Source organism: Sinocyclocheilus grahami, unplaced genomic scaffold (assembly GCF_001515645.1).
Source record: "Sinocyclocheilus grahami isolate Dianchi unplaced genomic scaffold, SAMN03320097.WGS_v1.1 scaffold185.1, whole genome shotgun sequence".
In the NCBI taxonomy this organism is placed as follows: domain Eukaryota; kingdom Metazoa; phylum Chordata; class Actinopteri; order Cypriniformes; family Cyprinidae; genus Sinocyclocheilus; species Sinocyclocheilus grahami.
Window position 1 is genome coordinate 290,717 of NW_015505364.1, and position 20,990 is coordinate 311,706.

General features: G+C 36.7%; 2 protein-coding genes across 3 annotated transcripts; one reads left to right on the forward strand and one right to left on the reverse strand.

Annotated features, from left to right (window-relative positions):
* Positions 1 to 573: 573 nt before the first annotated feature.
* Positions 574 to 1,605, forward strand: LOC107594532 (perforin-1-like; the record flags this gene model as incomplete). Its single annotated transcript, XM_016284613.1, has 1 exon — positions 574 to 1,605. A coding segment is annotated over one exon (888 nt), but the record flags the coding sequence as incomplete, so codon positions are not given.
* A 2,196-nt stretch (positions 1,606 to 3,801) lies between these two features.
* On the reverse strand, positions 3,802 to 20,312 carry smarcad1a (SNF2 related chromatin remodeling ATPase with DExD box 1a). Of its 2 annotated transcripts, XM_016284577.1 has the most exons (24): positions 19,925 to 20,312; positions 19,428 to 19,527; positions 19,129 to 19,234; positions 15,820 to 15,886; positions 15,632 to 15,708; positions 15,406 to 15,534; positions 15,246 to 15,324; positions 14,661 to 15,136; positions 14,018 to 14,214; positions 12,806 to 12,896; positions 12,590 to 12,689; positions 12,448 to 12,507; positions 12,180 to 12,255; positions 11,908 to 12,043; positions 11,630 to 11,761; positions 9,153 to 9,248; positions 8,860 to 8,977; positions 8,517 to 8,632; positions 8,181 to 8,369; positions 7,959 to 8,077; positions 7,037 to 7,219; positions 6,009 to 6,115; positions 5,450 to 5,679; positions 3,805 to 4,037 (listed from the first exon to the last, which is right to left on the reverse strand). In XM_016284577.1, exons 1-23 carry the CDS (start codon positions 20,028 to 20,030, stop codon positions 5,618 to 5,620), a joined length of 2,922 nt encoding a protein of 973 aa, XP_016140063.1. In that variant the 5' UTR covers positions 20,031 to 20,312; the 3' UTR covers positions 3,805 to 4,037; positions 5,450 to 5,617. The 2 variants fall into 2 exon arrangements, with proteins under 2 accessions (XP_016140064.1, XP_016140063.1); XM_016284578.1 differs by lacking the exon at positions 7,037 to 7,219 and having other exon boundaries at positions 3,802 to 4,037.
* Between the last annotated feature and the right edge of the window lie 678 nt (positions 20,313 to 20,990).

The window sequence follows — 20,990 nt, forward strand, 5'->3', positions numbered from 1 at the left end:
ATTAAAACAAAACTGTCTACTGGTTCAATGAAAACCCGTGCATAACGACTTTTCATTACCTAAAACATGAAATTCCGCACTCTGTTTATCATGCCAAGGTCACTGGTTCATTTCCCATGGAGCACACATAGTTATTAAATAACACAATGTCTTATAGGCTATAAATTGTATGCACTGCAAGTTACTTAGGAAGAAAATCTGTCATAAAATCAAATGTAAAATAGTGGTCTTTTTTGTTGTTGTTTTTTCCCAGTGTTTTGCAAAAGCAAGCCTAAGTACATTATAGAGACAGGTATCCCAAAGGAAACAGAGGTTGGACACGTACATACAATCTTATCTTTCTGTAACATACTGTTGATAGAAACTAAAAAAATAAAAACTTTAGCATTCTTCCATAACTTTAAAGGAATGTAATTAACAGATAAACAAACAATACACAAAAGGACAGAACATAAACTGAAAAATAGATGAATGGTTTTAATTTTATCTAGGTGAACAAACAACACACAAAATAAGATTCCAAATAAAAATGGCATGATTAATAGGTTTAACATTATCAGATAACTCACAACATACGTCCATCTGGGAGGGCGAGTGAGGCGGGTCACAGCTTTTCGAACTTGTCTTGCAACCCTGAAAGGCTTCTCTGAGACTGATATCAAGAACTGCCTAAACATTGAGTTAAAGATGACTCTGGGGTTCCTGCCAGCTAATGTCTCGCTTTCCAACAAATGCTCTCACATCCTTAAAGATAACATGAACATGGGATTCTACCAGGGCTTCATGACACACAAGACAGAGGTGCTGGGAGGTGAGAAATACTTTCCAGACCTAGTTTTAAACCAAAGCCCAGCTGAAGCATACTCGAACTGGACGATGAGCCTGCATGACAATCCTGAGGTTATATCATATGCAATTTTCCCTCTCCATCATCTGGTGGCTGATCCCAAGGTTAGTGCCAATCTAAAAAGAGCAGTAACAGAGTATATTGAAGAGAACATGCTTCCTGTAGATCACAAGGAGAATCAAGGATGCTCAAAGACACCAAATCTGGACCACAACTGCTGTCCTATGCAAGCCGGCCGTGGCAAGTTAGTAGTGATGGTGCAGAGAGCAGCAGGCCTGAAAGCAGATCTCTTCACACGCACTGACGGTTATGTGAAAGTCTGGTACAACCTCATGTATGAGGAGACTGAGGTGATTATGGACAATAATGATCCCGAATGGAACATCAGCTATGATTTTAGGTCAATTGAGTTTGGTCATGAACTCATATTTGAGGTTTGGGACAGTGATGTCATTTATAATGACTTTGTGGGGAGATGTGTGGTCAGACCTGAACGTGGATCTCATTCACACAGCTGTAAATTAAAGAGAGGCATCCTGTATTTCACCTACAATGCTTCTTGTGAAGCTCATCTGACTGGACCCAGGTGTAGCAGATATTCACCAAAAGCATAAGACCTTGTATTTGTATAGAACAATTTATACAAAAAGAATATAAAGCATATTTCGGCATATTGCTTTTTAGACAGTTAAAGGTGAGACATCATATCATAAACAGAGATGCATAGAAAAAATAATCACAAACAATAAAAAAAATAATTACATTTTTATTTCTTTTTTTGCCAAATATTTCCAGTAATTATAGTGAATATTTCTTCTTTATTATTATTATTATTTTTGTTTAGATTTTAAGACTAATAGATTTCAGAAGATTTGTTACTGCATTTGTTCTGCTACTGCAGAAAATAGTTTTGCTTTCAGTTGTCTTATTCCTGTGCGTGATTGTGGTTATGTATTGCAAAGTGAAAAGTATAAGATTTTTTCATGTTCCGCAACAGATCATTCATTAAAACAAAACTGTCTACTGGTTCAATGAAAACCCGTGCATAACGACTTTTCATTACCTAAAACATGAAATTCCGCACTGTGTTTATCATGCCAAGGTCACTGGTTCATTTCCCATGGAGCACACATAGTTATTAAATAACACAATGTCTTATAGGCTATAAATTGTATGCACTGCAAGTTACTTAGGAAAAAAATCTGTCATAAAATCAAATGTAAAATAGTGGTCTTTTTTGTTGTTGTTGTTGTTTTTTCCCAGTGTTTTGCAAAAGCAAGCCTAAGTACATTATAGAGACAGGTATCCCAAAGGAAACAGAGGTTGGACACGTACATACAACCTTATCTTTCTGTAACATACTGTAGATAGAAACTAAAAAAATAAAAACTTTAGCATTCTTCCATAACTTTAAAGGAATGTAATTAACAGATAAACAAACAATACACAAAAGGACAGAACATAAACTGAAAAATAGATGAATGGTTTTAATTTTATCTAGGTGAACAAACAACACACAAAATAAGATTCCAAATAAAAATGGCATGATGAATAGGTTTAACATTATCAGATAACTCACAACATACGTCCATCTGGGAGGGCGAGTGAGGCGGGTCACAGCTTTTCGAACTTGTCTAGTTACGTATGTAACCCTAGTTCCTCGAGGGAACGAGACGCTGCGTCGAGAACACTAGGGGAACGCCTTCAGTGACCCACGCTCTGAATCACTTGTGAAATCAGTCCAATAGCTGAGCGGTACGTCACGGCGGATGACGTCATGAACGGGAAGCTATAAAAGCACGTGCGGCAGAGCCAGCGTCAGCTTCTAGGAATGAAGCAAGCGCCGGCTAATATTTGTAAAACAGATTTTTTCCATCTTAAAAAAAAAATACATAAATTGCGACATGTGCTCTCAATGTCAAATGCAGAACAGTTCATTCATGCATTCACAACCTCAGGTCTAGATTATTGTAATGCTGTACTCGGTGGCTACTCTGCAGGCTTAATAAACAAACTCCAGCTGGTTCAAACTCAGCAGCTAGGAAGTACGACCATATTAGCCTGGTTTTGTCAACACTGCATTGGCTCCCTTTTAAATATTGCATACATTTTAAAATCTTAATGCTTACTTCTAAAGTCCTTAATGGTTTAACACCTCAGTAAGAAGTGGAGTGGCATCTACGCTAATATTAGTCTGACTGTCTGAGATTACCATAGTCACCCGAATCCAGTCCTCTGCACAGACCCTATGGCCAGCTTCAAATACCCCCACCAAATGCTGGCATAATGTATCAAGAATTTCAAGAAGGAACTGGATGAAATATTATGGATTATATAAATATATCAATCCACAATCTGACTTGTGACATGCCCTGGAATTAAATCACACCATGTTTGTCTGTCTGGCCCCTGACTGAACCTTGTTTCTACCGAGGCTTTTTCTCCATTTCTGTCACTGATGGAGTTTGGGTTCTTTGTCACTGATGCGTTTTAGCTTGGTTAGATGGGGACACTTAATATTATTAACTTTACTGCACAGACACTATTGGCTGAGAACTAAACGGAGCTGGATGACATCCCTCCAAAGTTGCTTTATAGATTAAACTCACTCCACATTTGAACTTTAAAGTTACTGAACAGAACCGAATCAACAATGAACTGATTTCCACTGAATAAGTCTTTACTATTGTCTTTTTAGAGCTGCTTTTCAGCAGAATTGAATTCTGTTTGCATCACTGAATCACTTCCGTTTATCGCTGTAAAGCTGCTTTGAAACAATCTGTATTGCATAAAGTGCTATATAAATAAAGGTGACGATGCTAATCCAATGTTGAGTAGTTTGAATTGAATTGGTGTGCATATTTTAATGGCAGTAGTACTAATCAACTTGCAATACTCATCAACAATCAAAAATCTTAATTTTAAGTAAATGACTGTATTATCTTTATTTAGAAAACACAATACAAGGAGATACACATTAAACAACAAAACTGTTAAAGTACAAGTATAACCAGTTATTTGCAGAAGTGCCTTTAGTCAATAAGGTCACAAATCTGGAACCAACTCACCAGTCCTATGTGGGCTAAACTGAGCTGGGTAAGTGAGGTACAGTCTTTCAGGCACATATGACATAGATCTCCAGTGTGGAATATTAACATGAGTACTTCAGGTGATCCCTGAGTAACACAACCTCCTGTGCATTTACTGACTACTAATATTTGGACATTGGGGGAAAAAAAAAAAAAGTGCTAGTCCTTACCAAAACCACATCAAATCAGTCTCAAGTTGCTGTGTTTACTCTTGAGGAGTGGAGGGAAATGTACAGGCAACTACCACTCTGGCTTTCACATTCTTCAGGTTTCAAAGGCCCAGTGAGACTTTGAGCAGCTCTGCCATTTGTTCAGTTATAGCACCAACCTCATCTGAACAGAATTCAACACAAAAAGAATTAAAGAGCATTCAATCTATAGTGAAAAACCAGATACATAACTGATAATGTAGTAAAACCACCACAATGAAAGTCTCCATTTTAATAAATTACTTTCACTGGATTACCCAAAAATTGGAATTAAACAATTATTTAATATATAAACCATTTTTCATTGACATTCTGGCACAAGGAACTATACAGTACTGTGATAAGATTTTGGTTATACCGCCCACTACTGCTACTATAAAGGGAGGGTATTTTGAGGTTCATCTAGTAAATTGTGACCTGTGGGTTTGACAGAGGTTGGGTGTTGAAACTCACCTCCATCAGTGGTCATGTCCTGTTCCAGTTTCAGCTTCTCTTGTCCCACTCGGAGCATGCAGGCTTCAATTGAACCTCTGCTGATGAGCTTGATCACCTGCACTGTTCTGTGATGCAAAACATTATCATGAACCAGAAAAAACTGTTTTGTGAATTTAGTATTGTGTCATGTCATTACATTGTTTAGAGCATAAGAAAAATTGCAGAAAAAAAAGACATGAATAGACATGAAAAGGCAAAAAGAGTGGGATTTTGTTTTAACCAGAAATCAATTTATTTTTTTTTATACCAAACTATATATAAAGATGATTCTCAACTAATGTTATGAAAGATATTTTTTAAAAAACATTTTTCTTTAAGCAAAATGTGTGTAAAATGTAATCTAATTTGCGTTTTTGGGGCAACATAGAATGAACAAATAAGTGCAATAATGGGAGTAATAATTAGCAAGATTTTCATAATAATATCTAATATTTAATAGGAATATTGATATATATTTTTTTCTCTATTAATTTGTTGTGTCTCCCAAAATGTGTAATAAACATGCTTTAAGTCCTGGTGTCCTCTACAGTGGACATGTATGAAACTGATGTCCTGTTTCATAACAGAAGGTCATATTTTGATTTTCCTGAGATGTTGATTTATGACAAACAATGTCAATTAGTCAGATTTAAATGATAATTACAAAATATTATCATATTTCCAATAGGGTGTTACCATTTGATCACTAAATGAATGTCAGTCATTTTTAAAGACCAAAGAGAGGGAGTGGTCATGGTGAAACAACCAATCATTTGGTATCTCTGAAAAGCCCTGAATGTGCTCTGTACAAGACAGGACATCCAGACAACCTCCTGTGCATTTACTGACTACTAATATTTGGACATTGGGGGGAAAAAAAAAAGTGCTAGTCCTTACCAAAACCACATCAAATCAGTCTCAAGTTGCTGTGTTTACTCTTGAGGAGTGGAGGGAAATGTACAGGCAACTACCACTCTGGCTTTCACATTCTTCAGGTTTCAAAGGCCCAGTGAGACTTTGAGCAGCTCTGCCATTTGTTCAGTTATAGCACCAACCTCATCTGAACAGAATTCAACACAAAAAGAATTAAAGAGCATTCAATCTATAGTGAAAAACCAGATACATAACTGATAATGTAGTAAAACCACCACAATGAAAGTCTCCATTTTAATAAATTACTTTCACTGGATTACCCAAAAATTGGAATTAAACAATTATTTAATATATAAACCATTTTTCATTGACATTCTGGCACAAGGAACTATACAGTACTGTGATAAGATTTTGGTTATACCGCCCACTACTGCTACTATAAAGGGAGGGTATTTTGAGGTTCATCTAGTAAATTGTGACCTGTGGGTTTGACAGAGGTTGGGTGTTGAAACTCACCTCCATCAGTGGTCATGTCCTGTTCCAGTTTCAGCTTCTCTTGTCCCACTCGGAGCATGCAGGCTTCAATTGAACCTCTGCTGATGAGCTTGATCACCTGCACTGTTCTGTGATGCAAAACATTATCATGAACCAGAAAAAACTGTTTTGTGAATTTAGTATTGTGTCATGTCATTACATTGTTTAGAGCATAAGAAAAATTTTGAAAAATACAATTTTTGAAAAATGGTATTTTATTCATATGTTATGCCATGTCCTCTGTTTTTAAAAAAAAATAAAAAGACATGAATAGACATGAAAAGGCAAAAAGAGTGGGATTTTGTTTTAACCAGAAATCAATTTATTTTTTTTTATACCAAACTATATATAAAGATGATTCTCAACTAATGTTATGAAAGATATTTTTTAAAAAACATTTTTCTTTAAGCAAAATGTGTGTAAAATGTAATCTAATTTGCGTTTTTGGGGCAACATAGAATGAACAAATAAGTGCAATAATGGGAGTAATAATTAGCAAGATTTTCATAATAATATCTAATATTTAATAGGAATATTGATATATATTTTTTTCTCTATTAATTTGTTGTGTCTCCCAAAATGTGTAATAAACATGCTTTAAGTCCTGGTGTCCTCTACAGTGGACATGTATGAAACTGATGTCCTGTTTCATAACAGAAGGTCATATTTTGATTTTCCTGAGATGTTGATTTATGACAAACAATGTCAATTAGTCAGATTTAAATGATAATTACAAAATATTATCATATTTCCAATAGGGTGTTACCATTTGATCACTAAATGAATATCAGTCATTTTTAAAGACCAAAGAGAGGGAGTGGTCATGGTGAAACAACCAATCATTTGGTATCTCTGAAAAGCCCTGAATGTGCTCTGTACAAGACAGGACATCCAGACTTAAAACTGTGGCATGTAACGTCTCAAGAGAAATCGCCAAAACATAATGTCCTCTACAGTGGACAAAACTCAGGAGGTTAAAGCAAACTCAATATTCTTTTGATTATACTAACCTGGTTTGCCCCATTCGATGACAGCGGTCCTCTGCTTGTTTATCATTGAATGGATTGCAATCAATGTCATGCAGTATCACCGTGTTTGCAGAGGCGAGGTTGATCCCCTGCCCCCCAGCCCGGGTCGACAGGAGGAACACAAAAATTTCAGGGTTTGTATTGTATTTGTCAATGAGACCAATCCTAGAGAAGCCACAAGGGTTGAATTAGATTTGTTCAGACAGGCAGCTTCCTACTGGAATCTCGGTAACACTTTACTTGAAGGGGTGTGCATAAGACTGACATGACACCTTCATAATCATGACATGACACATGTCATGAATATGAAGATTTTGTATGCATGTTTATGACAACTGTCATTAAGTGTCATTCGCTCAGTTATGTAATTTTTAATGCAAAGATGGCATTGTTTGAGATGTCTTTGTTATGGGCTATGGTTAGGGGTAGGGTTAGGTAAAATAATGTCATATTTGCATTAAAAATGACATAACTGAGCGAATGACACTTAATGACAGTTGTCATAAACATGCATAAAACCTCCTTCATATTCATGACATGTGTCATGTCATGATTATGAAGGTGTCATGTTAGTCTTATGCACACCCCTTCAAGTAAAGTGTAACCGGAATCTCTTTAGTTGTTCCAGATTAAAAAAGTAAAAAAAAAAAAAAGTGTAGTGTGTACAGCGGTGTCTGAATTTATACATTTATGCTCACATGCAGATCCATTAAATGTAGAGACAGTGGATATTGAAATAAAATGCACGGTCTGAATGATTAATCAATTGCATTTCATTACTTGCAAAGTGACAGTGAGGACAGTCAGTCCTGAACATCAAATCCGAAAAACAAATCTGAATTGAGGGCAGTTCAAATAAATTGACATGAGGTACTGAAGAAGGTAATAACCAAGTTATGCTCACCTCTCCGCCATGGGAGTAGAACCATCCAGTCGAACAAAGTGATGGTCAAGGTGTTTGAGCAGAATCTCCACAATGTCCAGCATCATGGTGAACTGACTGAAAAGGACAACCCTATCACCCTTGGAAGAAAAAGAAAGTTGTTTTAAACACATCAGCAACAACAAAACACAAATTAAATTCAAATGACTCATCAGGAGATTTTTAAACAGCATCCAGACAAACCTTTTCTTTGAGCCTGGAGAGTATTTTGGTTAAAAGTGCAAACTTCCCAGAGTCTAAGAGGAGCGCTTTCTCCAGCTGAAACCCGCTGATGGAGCTGTACTGCTTACATAAACTATGCAGCTCAAAATCAGACATCACTTCCATGTCCTCCTGGATCAGCGCAGGGTCTGCATCAAAATGTGTCGGCTCCTAACATAAGCAGAACCATGTCAGCTCAACAATGGTATGCAATGCAGCAGTGGTTCTCAAAGGAATAGTTCATCTGTCATCATTACTCACCCACAATTCAAGCTTTATTATTCAGCCTCTTTTACATATTACTCTCCCAATTCTCACCTTAAGCATGGCTTTACTCATGGCAGCCAATTTGTCACTGGTGTAGTACTGGCGGTGCAGCAATGGATGATTAGCCATCTTTCTCAGCTGCATCATCACATTACAAAGCTCCCGCTCTGAGGACAAAGAGAAGATAGGAATTGTGGGACAGACGATCAGAGTTAGAAAAATGGTTTTCAACATTCCCACTTTGTTTTTCAGATCCTCCAGCTTAGAAGGAAAATTTTTTTGACAGCCCCTGTTTAATTTGTCAGATAAATCTGAATACAATATAGGCAAACAAAAAAACTGAGTGCAATACTCCTAGACAGCACATTCGCATATAAAAATGAATAGCACATACTGTCTCCATTCGGAGTCTTCTTTAGTCTTTTGAAAAGTTTGTCATACAGCTTCTGCTGGGCGTCACTCATGGGACACATTTCAATACTCTCCACTTTTGGTGGAAGCTGTTTCAACACCTAGAATGACATTTGCAAAGTCACAATCAGGGTGGGAAAAAGATATATTGGACATAGTAATTTTCAGTACAGAGGAATGATGTAGATAAATTTACTTTGATGGATCACTATTTCTGTGAGATTTTCTCAATAATGAATCTGATCAGATCATAATCACAGTGAAAAAAGTGTCTACCTCACTCTTGACTCGTCTCAGAATGAATGGCTTCATGATAAGTTTGGCCTGTGCAATTCTTTTCTTATGAAAACTGCTTTCTTCCTCTGATGACCTCTGAAACCAAGCATATGTGCAGAAAGTGAGATGGCATTCTGTCTATAATGATTATTGTGTCCTTAAAATGGATAACATTTAGATACATTTCTGAAAGATGGCACATATAGTATTATAATTAGACTTAATCTGTGCACTGTCTGTACTAGGGATGTCAACGATTAATCAACGATCGATTAATTGTCAATAAGAGATTTAACCAATTAAAGCTATTGATGGTCGATTAAGCAATTTAGTTTTGGGGTGTGTGCGGCTAATGTGCAAAACACGAGCAGCAGACACGAAGAAGCGGCAGTGAGTGACGGGGACGGAGCTGGGTGTTTTGTGCAAATAATTCACTAATGTACAAATTACGCTTTAATCCAAACTTTAACAGTACATTAAAATAGAAACACCAAAGTCCTTTAACATGGAATGGAATAGAAATTTAGTAACCAAGTCATGTTTAATTATAATTTCCCCCGTTATTGTTTCATATCGGGCTCTGCGCTTTGACTGGACTGTGGGACACGAGCAGGACAGAGCCCGTCTCTTCTCATATCTTCAGGTTTTCTCCCAATATTCCGAAACAAATGACACCGTTTGTAAATGGTCAGAAAAGCTAATTTAATATACATATAAAATTCATTCCTACAACTTAATTTGTGGCCAATTAAATTTTCATACGAGCAAGTGTGTTTTGCCGTAGTAACGTTTGGGATCATTTTATTTTAAATGGCAATAATCTCAATTGCAAACATTGCGATTGTGTTTTAAAATACAATGGAGCACAATGAAACCATTTAAAAAGGCGCATTCAGTGGTCTCTGTGACAGGATATGAAACTAGGGGTGCTCCGATCAGGACTTTTGAGGCCGATCACCGATCGCAGAAAGCAGTATCTGCCGATACCGATCCCGATCTTTTTAAAGCCTTGTTTTTATCATTTATAACTATTTATAGTGATACTCCAATCAGGATTTTTAGACATTTATTCAGGGACTGAATTTCATTTTTGAAATGGGGGGAATTCCCCTCTTAGGTGACTCTTGTGAGAGGGGAAGCAGCACGGACTGTGCTACTGATCCGTGGCTGTTTACCACAAACACAACATTTATCCATTATTTTGATTTCAAATCCAAACGGTCACTGAAAGCAATTGCAATTCTTTTTTTACACAGTACAGCAATACAATCGTTTAAACAATAAATATAAACTACACATTATTCAATGCTTTTTACTTTTGCATTTACTTATATATTAAGTTGCTCAAGCAAGTGGCAAAACATTTAAACTACTTTTCTTAAGTTATCACAAGCTTACCATTGACAGAAATAGTCAGCTCTACTGCCTTTCCTTTTGCATTTAATTCTTTATTACAATCCTGCAGTTCATAAAGAACTTCGTTTTCCTACCTCCACGAGTGCCATCTATTATGGCCTTGTTTATCTAAAAAGTGCTCTTTCCCTTTAAACCTAGCTAAAAGCCATATGTGTTGACTGTGAAACACAATAGACTTTAATAATATGCATTTATGGTGTAATTACTACATTTTCGTGTCAATCCATGTTCATATTTACTGCAAAAAAAATGCGCTGTTACTTTAATTCAGCGCTTGCAGCGCAGCAAAAATAAGACTCGATGCGGAAACACTCTACACTGCTGCAGACGCACCGCTACTCGAATGCACTGCCGGACAGCAACGGGTTTATAGACAGACGAGATGTGGTGATTTGAATACATTTGCATATTTTGAGAGAGAGCGTGCGCGGTGATTGACTCATGCTGTTTGTTAAATTACGTCTCACACAAGGTTTTCAAATTACTTTATAAGTTATTTAATTAAGAAATATGGAAGTGAGTACCTCACCTACAGCATTATAATTATTTCACCCGCGCCGGACAGAGACTGAGACTGTGCCGCTGCATGTCGTGCCAAACCTCTCACGGCAGGCGCACCATCAGCTTGAGATCGTTTTTTTGAGATCTGCCTTTTTAGAGACTGCCGATCAATCATCCCAAAGCGATTATCGGCCGATAGTGATCGGTAGCCGATCAATTGGAGCACCCCTATATGAAACAGCCAACAATAGCCTGCATTTAAAGTAAAATTATCCCAAAAATAACTATGGCGCGCTCTCTTTATTTTATCCAATGATAATCACATCTATTCATTTTACAATCCTACTACTAGCCTTTTATTTAGACTAAAAAACCCTTTCATTTGGGTGAGGAAGCTGGCTTGAGTACTTGAGTAGCATTTGCACATCCTGTCATGCTGGTGACTATATGCCACTGCAATAGAGGCACTTTGCAGTATTAAGGTTAACGATTAATTGATCGCTAATTTAAATGGCGATCGATCATTTGAATGATCGAAAATTGACATCCCTATTCTGTACCGTAGAGAACATTTTGAAGATCTGTGAGGTGCTGCTGGAGAACATGGAGGGCATGATGAAGTTCAGGAGGGACATGAGCTCCAGCAGGTTGTTCTGTAAAGGCGTTCCTGTCAGCAGCAATCTGTGCTCAGCCTGTAGACGACAGGTATAGATAAGTACAACTTTACTACCCTTTCTCTACATTAAGCACTTCCCAAACTAGCCCAAAAGAGAAAAATGGCAGTGAACAGCATTTCTTTAAATCATATTTACTATGTTTATGATACATGTGTACTGACATTGATGGCCATGAGGTGGCGGTAGCGTTGAGAGTTCATATTTTTCAGCAAGTGGCCCTCATCAAACACTGCATACTTCAGCCTCAGCTTGCGGAACAGACTGCGGTCATGGTCATTCCCTATTGTGAGATTGTAACTAATACAGATGAAAGAAGAAAGGATGAACAGGCAAGTGTTAACACCACTGAATGCAAGTGACTTACATAAATACATAGTCAGGGCAACAATATATAGGTACTGTAAAATAATATGGTGAGTCATCTTATACTTACGTGGATACTATGATGTTGAATTCAACTAAGCCACTGAGTATGTCTTGTCGCAAGTATCTGCGGTCTTCCACAGACCCTACAAGTATAAACAAAAGAATAGAGAAAGGGGGAAAAAAAGGATTCTGTATTAATATGTATTATTTTGCACTGGGTTCTGAGACCACACTGAAAACCTGGGACTCAATCTAATTTAATCTTTAAAATTTGTTTTACAAAACAAACATTTTTATTTTTAGAGCATAATGTGCTTGCCTGAAAACTAACTCACCATAGTAAATAAGAACTTTAAGACTGGGACACCAAAGACCCAGTTCACGAACCCAGTTATCTGCAAAGAGAGAAATTAATCATCAAGCAACAATATAGGGACAAGTTTATATGCTACAATCCCACTGAAATAAGTCTCTTACCCAGTGTAGACGAGGGTACGGTAATAAGATGAGGGCCCTTGATTCCATTTTCATACAAATGAGCCAGGAATGAGATGGCCTGAATAGTTTTACCCAGCCCCTGTGGAAAGATCAAATCACTTATAAACAATATCTGTGATAATAGTCCTTTGCTTAAAAGGAATCAGAAACCTTCTTGGATTTCATGCCTTTGAAATCAGTATGACAGTGACTCACCATTTCATCTGCCAGGATGCCACTCAGCTTGTGCTGGTGTAGAAGAATCAGCCATTTCAAGCCGATCAGCTGATATGGCTGGAGTTTGAAACTTGAAGTCAAAAACAAGAAGTAAAAAAAAAAATAATTGCATAACCCAGAACTGCCAACCTTGGAAATTATTTTTTTAATAAATTTTTGCCATTTAGTTTTTTTTTTTAATGCAATTTAAAAATGAGAAAAAAAAACTAGTACACTTTAATTAAAACTCCAGTACACTTCTGTATAGGGCTGGGCGATAATGAGCAAAAATTCATATCTCTGTATTTTTTGGCTGATTTGCAGTATATGGTAGCCTATATATCTCGGTATTTTGTATTTGGATTAAACAAATAAAGTGAATGTAAGCATATAGGCATATATTATGTGCAAAAAAGGGTTAAAATCACATTACATTGTAACATTGTAATCTAAAAACAAATAATCCTTTTAAAGCAGAACTTAAAGTTACTAAACTAAAAATGAAAATAATAAAAAGCACAGACTAATTGAGTATAAAGGCTATTTTTATTACCCCATTACACTTTACAGTTAGTGCTATCATACAAATACACTTACTTGTAGGTTTAAACTTCTACATATATAGGTCACATTTATTGTCCAACTACAAATATTTCAGCAAAATTTATATTTTAGTCAGAGTTATTGCGCTCCTATTTCATTGAGCTCTGTCTGTTTGGCGCGCTCGTTCTAAATGAAGCCTGTTTGGAGTTTAGCGGAGAATCGCAAAGCAAAAGCTCATGCACTTCTGACAGCAAAATGGAAATATTTCCATGGCTTTTTTAACATTTACAGATGGAGAATATACCTGTGAAATGTAAGTTATGGATTAAGGAAAACAGCACATCTCAAACACATTAAATAGTGCGTCGCTGTCAGCCTCACACGCAGCCTTTCTGTCAGAGCATCTGACGGGGCGAGCGCGAGCCGCTTTGAACTAAAACTATAAACGATAGGCTACTAGGAGAGAAATAAAATGCAGAAATTATTTAAATGCAAAAACAAACAAAAAAACGCTCTGACTGGTTGAACTCTTCATCTTTTTCTGTTGCTTGTTTTGAATACTGCGCGTGGACAGAGGCGTCACTAGAGTTTTGCGTAGTTTAGAGTGACAAATCGTACCAGCATACTTTGAGGTCAAAATGCGTGTATACTGAGAATAGATAAACTCACTTGCGGTTCAGGACTTTGGGTTGCTTGATGGAACCCATGCCTGCTTCTATGACCTGGGTAACATCTTTAGTCATTTTCTGTGCAATCTTCTCACATCTTCCCATAAGGTCTCTAACCACCTGCCTCTCCTTAAGCACGACCTTGCAGCCATGTACCAGATCTATAGACAGGCCATTATCCTTATAGAACTGCTCTTTCTGAAAGAAAAGGAACAAAATTAGCGCTTTTCCACCATGGGCCGAATGGTTAATGTAGCTAAATAGTACAGTTCTGTACCAATTAGGGCTTGCTAACATACTTTGTTTGTTTTTCCCAATCGGGAGTTGCCACGTCAGACAAAGCCTTTCCACCAGTATGGTTCACCTGTCTTGTCTACCGATAACTAATTGCACTGAATTCAGTGCATAGAATGGTTTGGAATATCCCCATTTTGTTACCAAAACATTTCAAAATAGTGTGACAGATTTTAACACCTCATTTAAACAATTAGATAAAACCCGTCAGTGGGCATGAATACAAACCTGACAAATATGAATCACTGCCTTCACAGCCAAAAGAACTAATCCCCTCTGAGCACTTCAAGAGTCATTCAACCACAATAACATAATTCAGAGTGACAATTAACATAACATAAGATTCTTACCACATCTTTCCAAGTGTTGAAAGGCCTCAGTGAAATGATCTTCTGGGCTTTTTTGATTGAGCAGCCAGATATTAGAGCCAGCTCATCTATGGAAGCCTCTTGGAGAAACTGAATGATCTGGTCCTGGAGATTGCCAGAGATGCTGTCCTCATCCTCCGAGTCCAGATCATCAGAGATACTCTCAACATCACTGTCAATCTCCTCTTCATCCTCAGAGGCACTGACATCATTTAACAGTAATTCATCACCCCTCTTCCGCTTAAAGGATGTGTTTTTGGTCATGCTTTTGCTGACTGCTGATTTTTGTGTTTTTGGAGTAGACACACTAGAAACTTTTGGCACATGAGACGGTACTGCTGTTAGCCATCTTGACAGACTAAACGAGCTGTCAGGTTTTTGTGAGCTCTTGTCCTTTTTTCCCCTGGAGTAAGATGATTTTGACTTTTGCTTTCTCTGATCCTCTGGTGAACTTGAACCTGAATTTAAAGTGATAAGGCATAGATGGCTTTAAATCAGATCATTCTCACCTTAAAATTTCTATTTGGACTAAATCTTCAACTGTAGCTGAAATGCAGTAATAATCACCTGTTGATGAAAACACAAGCAGTGATCCCAAGGCATTCTCATAGTCCCAGTCATGCTCTCTCAGGACATCCCTCAAGACCTGTTAAAGAAATTGAAGATACAGACTCTCCAGAATATCCCAGTACTCTTGCATCAGTATAGATTTCAACCTCTAGCCTACCTCTTTTTCAATATTAGGCAGTTTCTTTTTCAGCTTCTTCAACAGAGCCTCCTGCCTCTCTCTGCTTGGCTCTTGACTCTTCTCATCATCAGAATTTTCTTCCTCATCCTCAGATTCCGAAGCTGAACGCTAAATCACAATCAACAGCCATTTAAAAAGGAGTTCACCATATTAAAGCCATGGGAAAGATGTTGGGTCTAAAAATTTATTCAAATGGATCTCTCACCACAATTTTTCTCCTCTTTGTTGGCTCATCGTTATCATCATCTTTATACCTCGCTTTGCCTTTCTGTCTGCCTGAATCTGCATATATAAAACAGTTTTGATTTGAATTACAAGTTATAATATTGTATGCAAAAATGGTTCACGCTGTGATTGACCTATGAGAATTGCAAATAATAAAAACAGTCTTACCGTCATCTCCATAAACCATCAAACAATGGGCTATAGCTCCCTCCAGCGTGCTGGTGCTTTCAACTACCTGTCACAATATAAAGTAACACAAGAGCATAAAATCTACAACGTTCACCTTAGGGGTGGGCGATATGTCAAACGTATCATATCACAATTTTTTTTCAGGAAAATCACAATTCTATCACGATTCTTTGTCACGATGGTTTTACTATTTTGCAACTTGTTTTAAAAACAAAGCCTTAAGGTAGCAAAATATCAAATAAAAAAAGAATGACAGATATTTAGGCCAAAGTGGGTGAAGATAAAAATCTTTGTCATTATTTTATAATTGTTATTAAAAAAATAACAAAAGATACAAATTACAAATGCATATTATATACAAATAAAACAAACAGTGCTTTATTTTTCAAGTAGAGTAGGTGTATTTAGCAGTAACATTCAAGAAATTTGATAAATATATATAAAAACACTTCACTGTATAAATTATACATTGATTCTTATTAAAGCAACTGTATTTAAGTTCTTCAGTCAAGAGCAGTGAGTGGTTTTTCTCTGTTTTTGTTTTATTAACATTAACGGGACCAAAAATGAAAATTCTGTCATCATTTACTCGCTCTTAAGTGGTTTTAAACATGAATGCGTTTCTTTCTTCTGTTGAACAAAAGTTATATTGAAGAATGTGGGTAACCAAACAGTTGCTGGTCCCCAGGGTCTTAATATTTTTTCCCTACTATCAAAGTCAATGGGGACCAGCAACTGTTGGTAACCCACATTCTTTAAAGGTGACATATTATGCCCCTTTTTACAATATGTAATACAAGTCTCTGGTGTCCCCAGAATGTGTCTGTGAAGTTTCAGCTCAAAATACTCCACAGATCATTTATTATATCATTTTGAAAATGCCTATTTTGAGTGGAAGCAGAAACAAGCTGTTTTTCGGGCCTGTCTTTAAATGCGAATGAGCTGCTGCTGCCCGCCCCCTTTTCCAGAATAGAGTTGCACCTTTACAGCTTGTATCTGCTAAAAACATCTGGTTCTGATTATCACGCTGAAATCATGCTTTTTAAACCATATTAGTTTAAACTTCTGATATACGGTTTTCTGAGTGCACACATCCAAAGCACATGGACAGAAAGCGGCTGTCACAGCATGCGAGTACTAAATCAAGTTCTCATTCACACACAAGCTTATGTTAAAAACACATGAGTTACAAAAACAGTCGGTTATGCCAGTGAAAGTAAACAGCTGAGAAATAAATTGCTTGTTTATTTTAGATCTATGTGGCAGCAGCAATATACAGTAGCCAAAATAAATCAATAAATCCACCGTTCTCTTGTCTCCTCTGAGGTTGGGACTCTAAATAGTGTTCTGTGCTCGTCTGTGCAGCCAAAGACAGAACAGTTAGCATGTTTTGCTCAAACTTTCGCCATGGCATTAGAGCTGGTTCACCGTTGTCGCTTGCGAAAAATCAAAATGACGGTGCCTTGAGTGGAAGTTTACAGATTAAGAGGCGGTAATATTATAATGAGATCCCTTTGCCACGTCACCAAAATCAGACGCATTCTTTTTCTCAGACGCTTGCAGAAAAAGGCTTACCAAAACAAAGTGACTGAGTTAATCTTTTTCACATTTCCTTGGTTGGTAGATGCACCAGGGACCTGATTATAGGTTACTTAAAACCTCGAAAATTCAGATTTTCATGATATGTCACCATTTAAAATATCTACTTTTGTGTTGAGCACAAGAAAGAAATTAATACAAGTTTGGGACAACATGAGAGTGAGTAAATATTGAAAGAATTTAAATTTTTGGTTGAACTATCCCTTTAATGACAAGCGGCAGCATGTTTGCTACAATTAGTCTGCTGTTGCTTTAAGAGCTGCACGCATCTAATATACAGGCAAATATCTGTTTTTCTCTCGACTGTTTACTTTCACTTAGACATAACCAACTGTGTTTATATGTAAACCTTGTGTATTTGACCATATTAACTAGTGCTGTCAAACAAATAATCGCATCCAAAATGAAAGTTTGTGTTTACAATAATGTGTGTGTACTGTGTATATTTATTATGTATATATAAATACACACACACACATAATATATATATATTCATTCATATATAATTTATATTATATATAAATACAAGTATTTTATATAAACAAAACATTTTTCTTAAATATATACATGCATGTGCACTTCTATATACATAAGAAATAGTGTACTTTTGTGATTGCGAAGTGCAGTGTCCCGTGAGCGTAACTCTACTGCTAAGTTAACATTTGATGTGAATGTATGTCGCGTTGCACAGTATTGAGATGGCAGCGCTAGAACAGCAACTGATAGAATGTGCGCTGTAGCACGATACTACGCTATTTCTTCAAAAGCAGATTGTGGAGACATTTTAATCGTCCACGATCAAAAATAGTTATATCACACACCTCTAGTTCACCTGCTTTATTAAGTATTGATGTTACATCAATGACAAACTCATTACCTCCAATAGATCTTTCTTGCTCTTCTGAGGGAACATCTCTATTAGTTTGATGATTTTGTCCTCCATATCCTTACTTATCTGGTGCTTGGTCACTGATGTTGTATCCCTGTGAAATAACTGTATGCTATCACTAGATACAGACTAGAGAGTGTGTTTAAATGTGAACATTCATATTTGCAATGAACTTTCATAATGTAATCAGTAAGCTTGATATCTAAAGAAAATGTGTGGAGTAGCAAATGTGTCCAAGAGAAGACATGCTGCAGATTCACTTCTGATAAACCCATAGTCTCGCTTACTTGCCCGTCCTGACAACTTTGTCATCGGTAGAAACATCCTCTAATTTGTGTTTACAATAATGTGTGTGTACTGTGTATATTTATTATGTATATATAAATACACACACACATAATATATATATATATATTCATTCATATATAATTTATATTATATATAAATACAAGTATCTTATATAAACAAAACATTTTTCTTAAATATATACATGCATGTGCACTTCTATATACATAAGAAATAGTGTACTTTTGTGATTGCGAAGTGCAGTGTCCCGTGAGCGTAACTCTACTGCTAAGTTAACATTTGATGTGAATGTATGTCGCGTTGCACAGTATTGAGATGGCAGCGCTAGAACAGCAACTGATAGAATGTGCGCTGTAGCACGATACTACGCTATTTCTTCAAAAGCAGATTGTGGAGACATTTTAATCGTCCACGATCAAAAATAGTTATATCACACACCTCTAGTTCACCTGCTTTATTAAGTATTGATGTTACATCAATGACAAACTCATTACCTCCAATAGATCTTTCTTGCTCTTCTGAGGGAACATCTCTATTAGTTTGATGATTTTGTCCTCCATATCCTTACTTATCTGGTGCTTGGTCACTGATGTTGTATCCCTGTGAAATAACTGTATGCTATCACTAGATACAGACTAGAGAGTGTGTTTAAATGTGAACATTCATATTTGCAATGAACTTTCATAATGTAATCAGTAAGCTTGATATCTAAAGAAAATGTGTGGAGTAGCAAATGTGTCCAAGAGAAGACATGCTGCAGATTCACTTCTGATAAACCCATAGTCTCGCTTACTTGCCCGTCCTGACAACTTTGTCATCGGTAGAAACATCCTCTAATGCATGTCTTGATGCCTTGCCTGATGCACATCGACCATCTGTCTTTCTCTGGTGGGCTGGAAACAGAAAATTCAATACTGGATCAAGACATTTCGGCAGACAATATCTTGTGACTGCATCTTTACAACATGACAAATACTACTAGTACGTTGTAAATAGGGTCTGATATACTGGTAAACAAAAACAGAGAGCAGGTTATTTCGAGAATCAGCGTCAAGCCCATAACAGAGAAGAGAAGAGAAATCTTCACACTGGCCACCTACACGGAGAACCTTACTGATACAGTACAATACACACTAGCATTCCATCTCTTATCAACAATCACAGACTAAAAAAAAAAGCGTTTACGGCACCCGGCATGCTGTCTAGGTAGAAAGCTCACAAGATTCTGAGAAACATCCATCATGAACGCTGAACAAAGCCCCGGCTGGGAAATGGCAGTTTTTTTCTTACCACGTTGATTTTCCTTATCGGAGTTGGATCCGTCCGACGATTTACAGTGACTGTCGGCTGCGTTGTCCCTTTGGAAACGGAACCGGTCTAGGTTGAAAAAGCTCATTTTAATAACAATATTTTCTGTTGTGAGAATCCTCTGTCTGTCTCGCGCGGTCTTACATCGGCCGGTGATGCTCGAGCACTTGATTGTGTTCGATAATAAATACTTCAGGACAGCATCATAACCCCATCGATATATGATATAAATACAACACTGAACTGCGTAAGTGACTCGACTATTAATTCAATTAAATATTTAAGGTTTAAATTCTTTAGCTTCAAAGGCAGCGGTCATTTCTGAATACAGCACATAACACGTTCCCGCCACCGACTGGCAAAGCGTCATTTCCGCTTTTGAGCCAATAACAAGACAGCGGCTTTTCCCCTTTAAATTGTCGGTCAGGATTTTATAAATATTAAACTTCACCATTTTACAGGTACAATTATTTAAAATAGAAAGTTAGACGTATATAAAATATACTAATGTATACTATATAAAAGTGTATAAATGAGGAAAGCTAAATACTAAATAAATGTTAAAGTGTATTCTAGATAGATATAGATAGAGTCTGTAAAGTTAGATGTTATAGTTATAGTCTGTAAATGCAAAAAGATTAAAAGACGTCATCAAAACTTTTAGAATACCTTTGAAAGAATTTATTAAAATCATCTGGAGAAGTGTTTCAAAGGCTACAGCAGTGCATTCACATAGGCTATCTGGTCGTTCTTAATATATTGATTTTTTAACAATATGCTAGCTTTTCAGTAAGATTAATGGTGACTGAGGGAATTAATTACCTTGATAAACAGCAGTAATTTTAAGAATAGATAGATAGATAGATAGATAGATAGATAGATAGATAGATAGATAGATAGATAGATAGATAGAGAACACAAATTCTGAGAAGGCTATGGGACAGAATACTTGGCTACACGTCACGTAACTTATCTATCTATCTATCTATCTATCTATCTATCTATCTATCTATCTATCTATCTATCTATCTATCTATCTATCCAAGTG

Excerpts from the sequence above, each read along its gene's own strand:
- smarcad1a (XM_016284577.1), bottom strand. The coding sequence starts at position 20,030 with ATGAGCTTTTTCAACCTAGACCGGTTCCGTTTCCAAAGGGACAACGCA. Across the intron at positions 12,897-14,017 it reads CCCAAAGTCCTGAACCGCAA|TTTCAAACTCCAGCCATATC; the intron begins GTGAGTTTATCT and ends TTTGACTTCAAG. Across the intron at positions 8,978-9,152 it reads TGAGACGAGTCAAGAGTGAG|GTGTTGAAACAGCTTCCACC; the intron begins GTAGACACTTTT and ends ATGTCATTCTAG.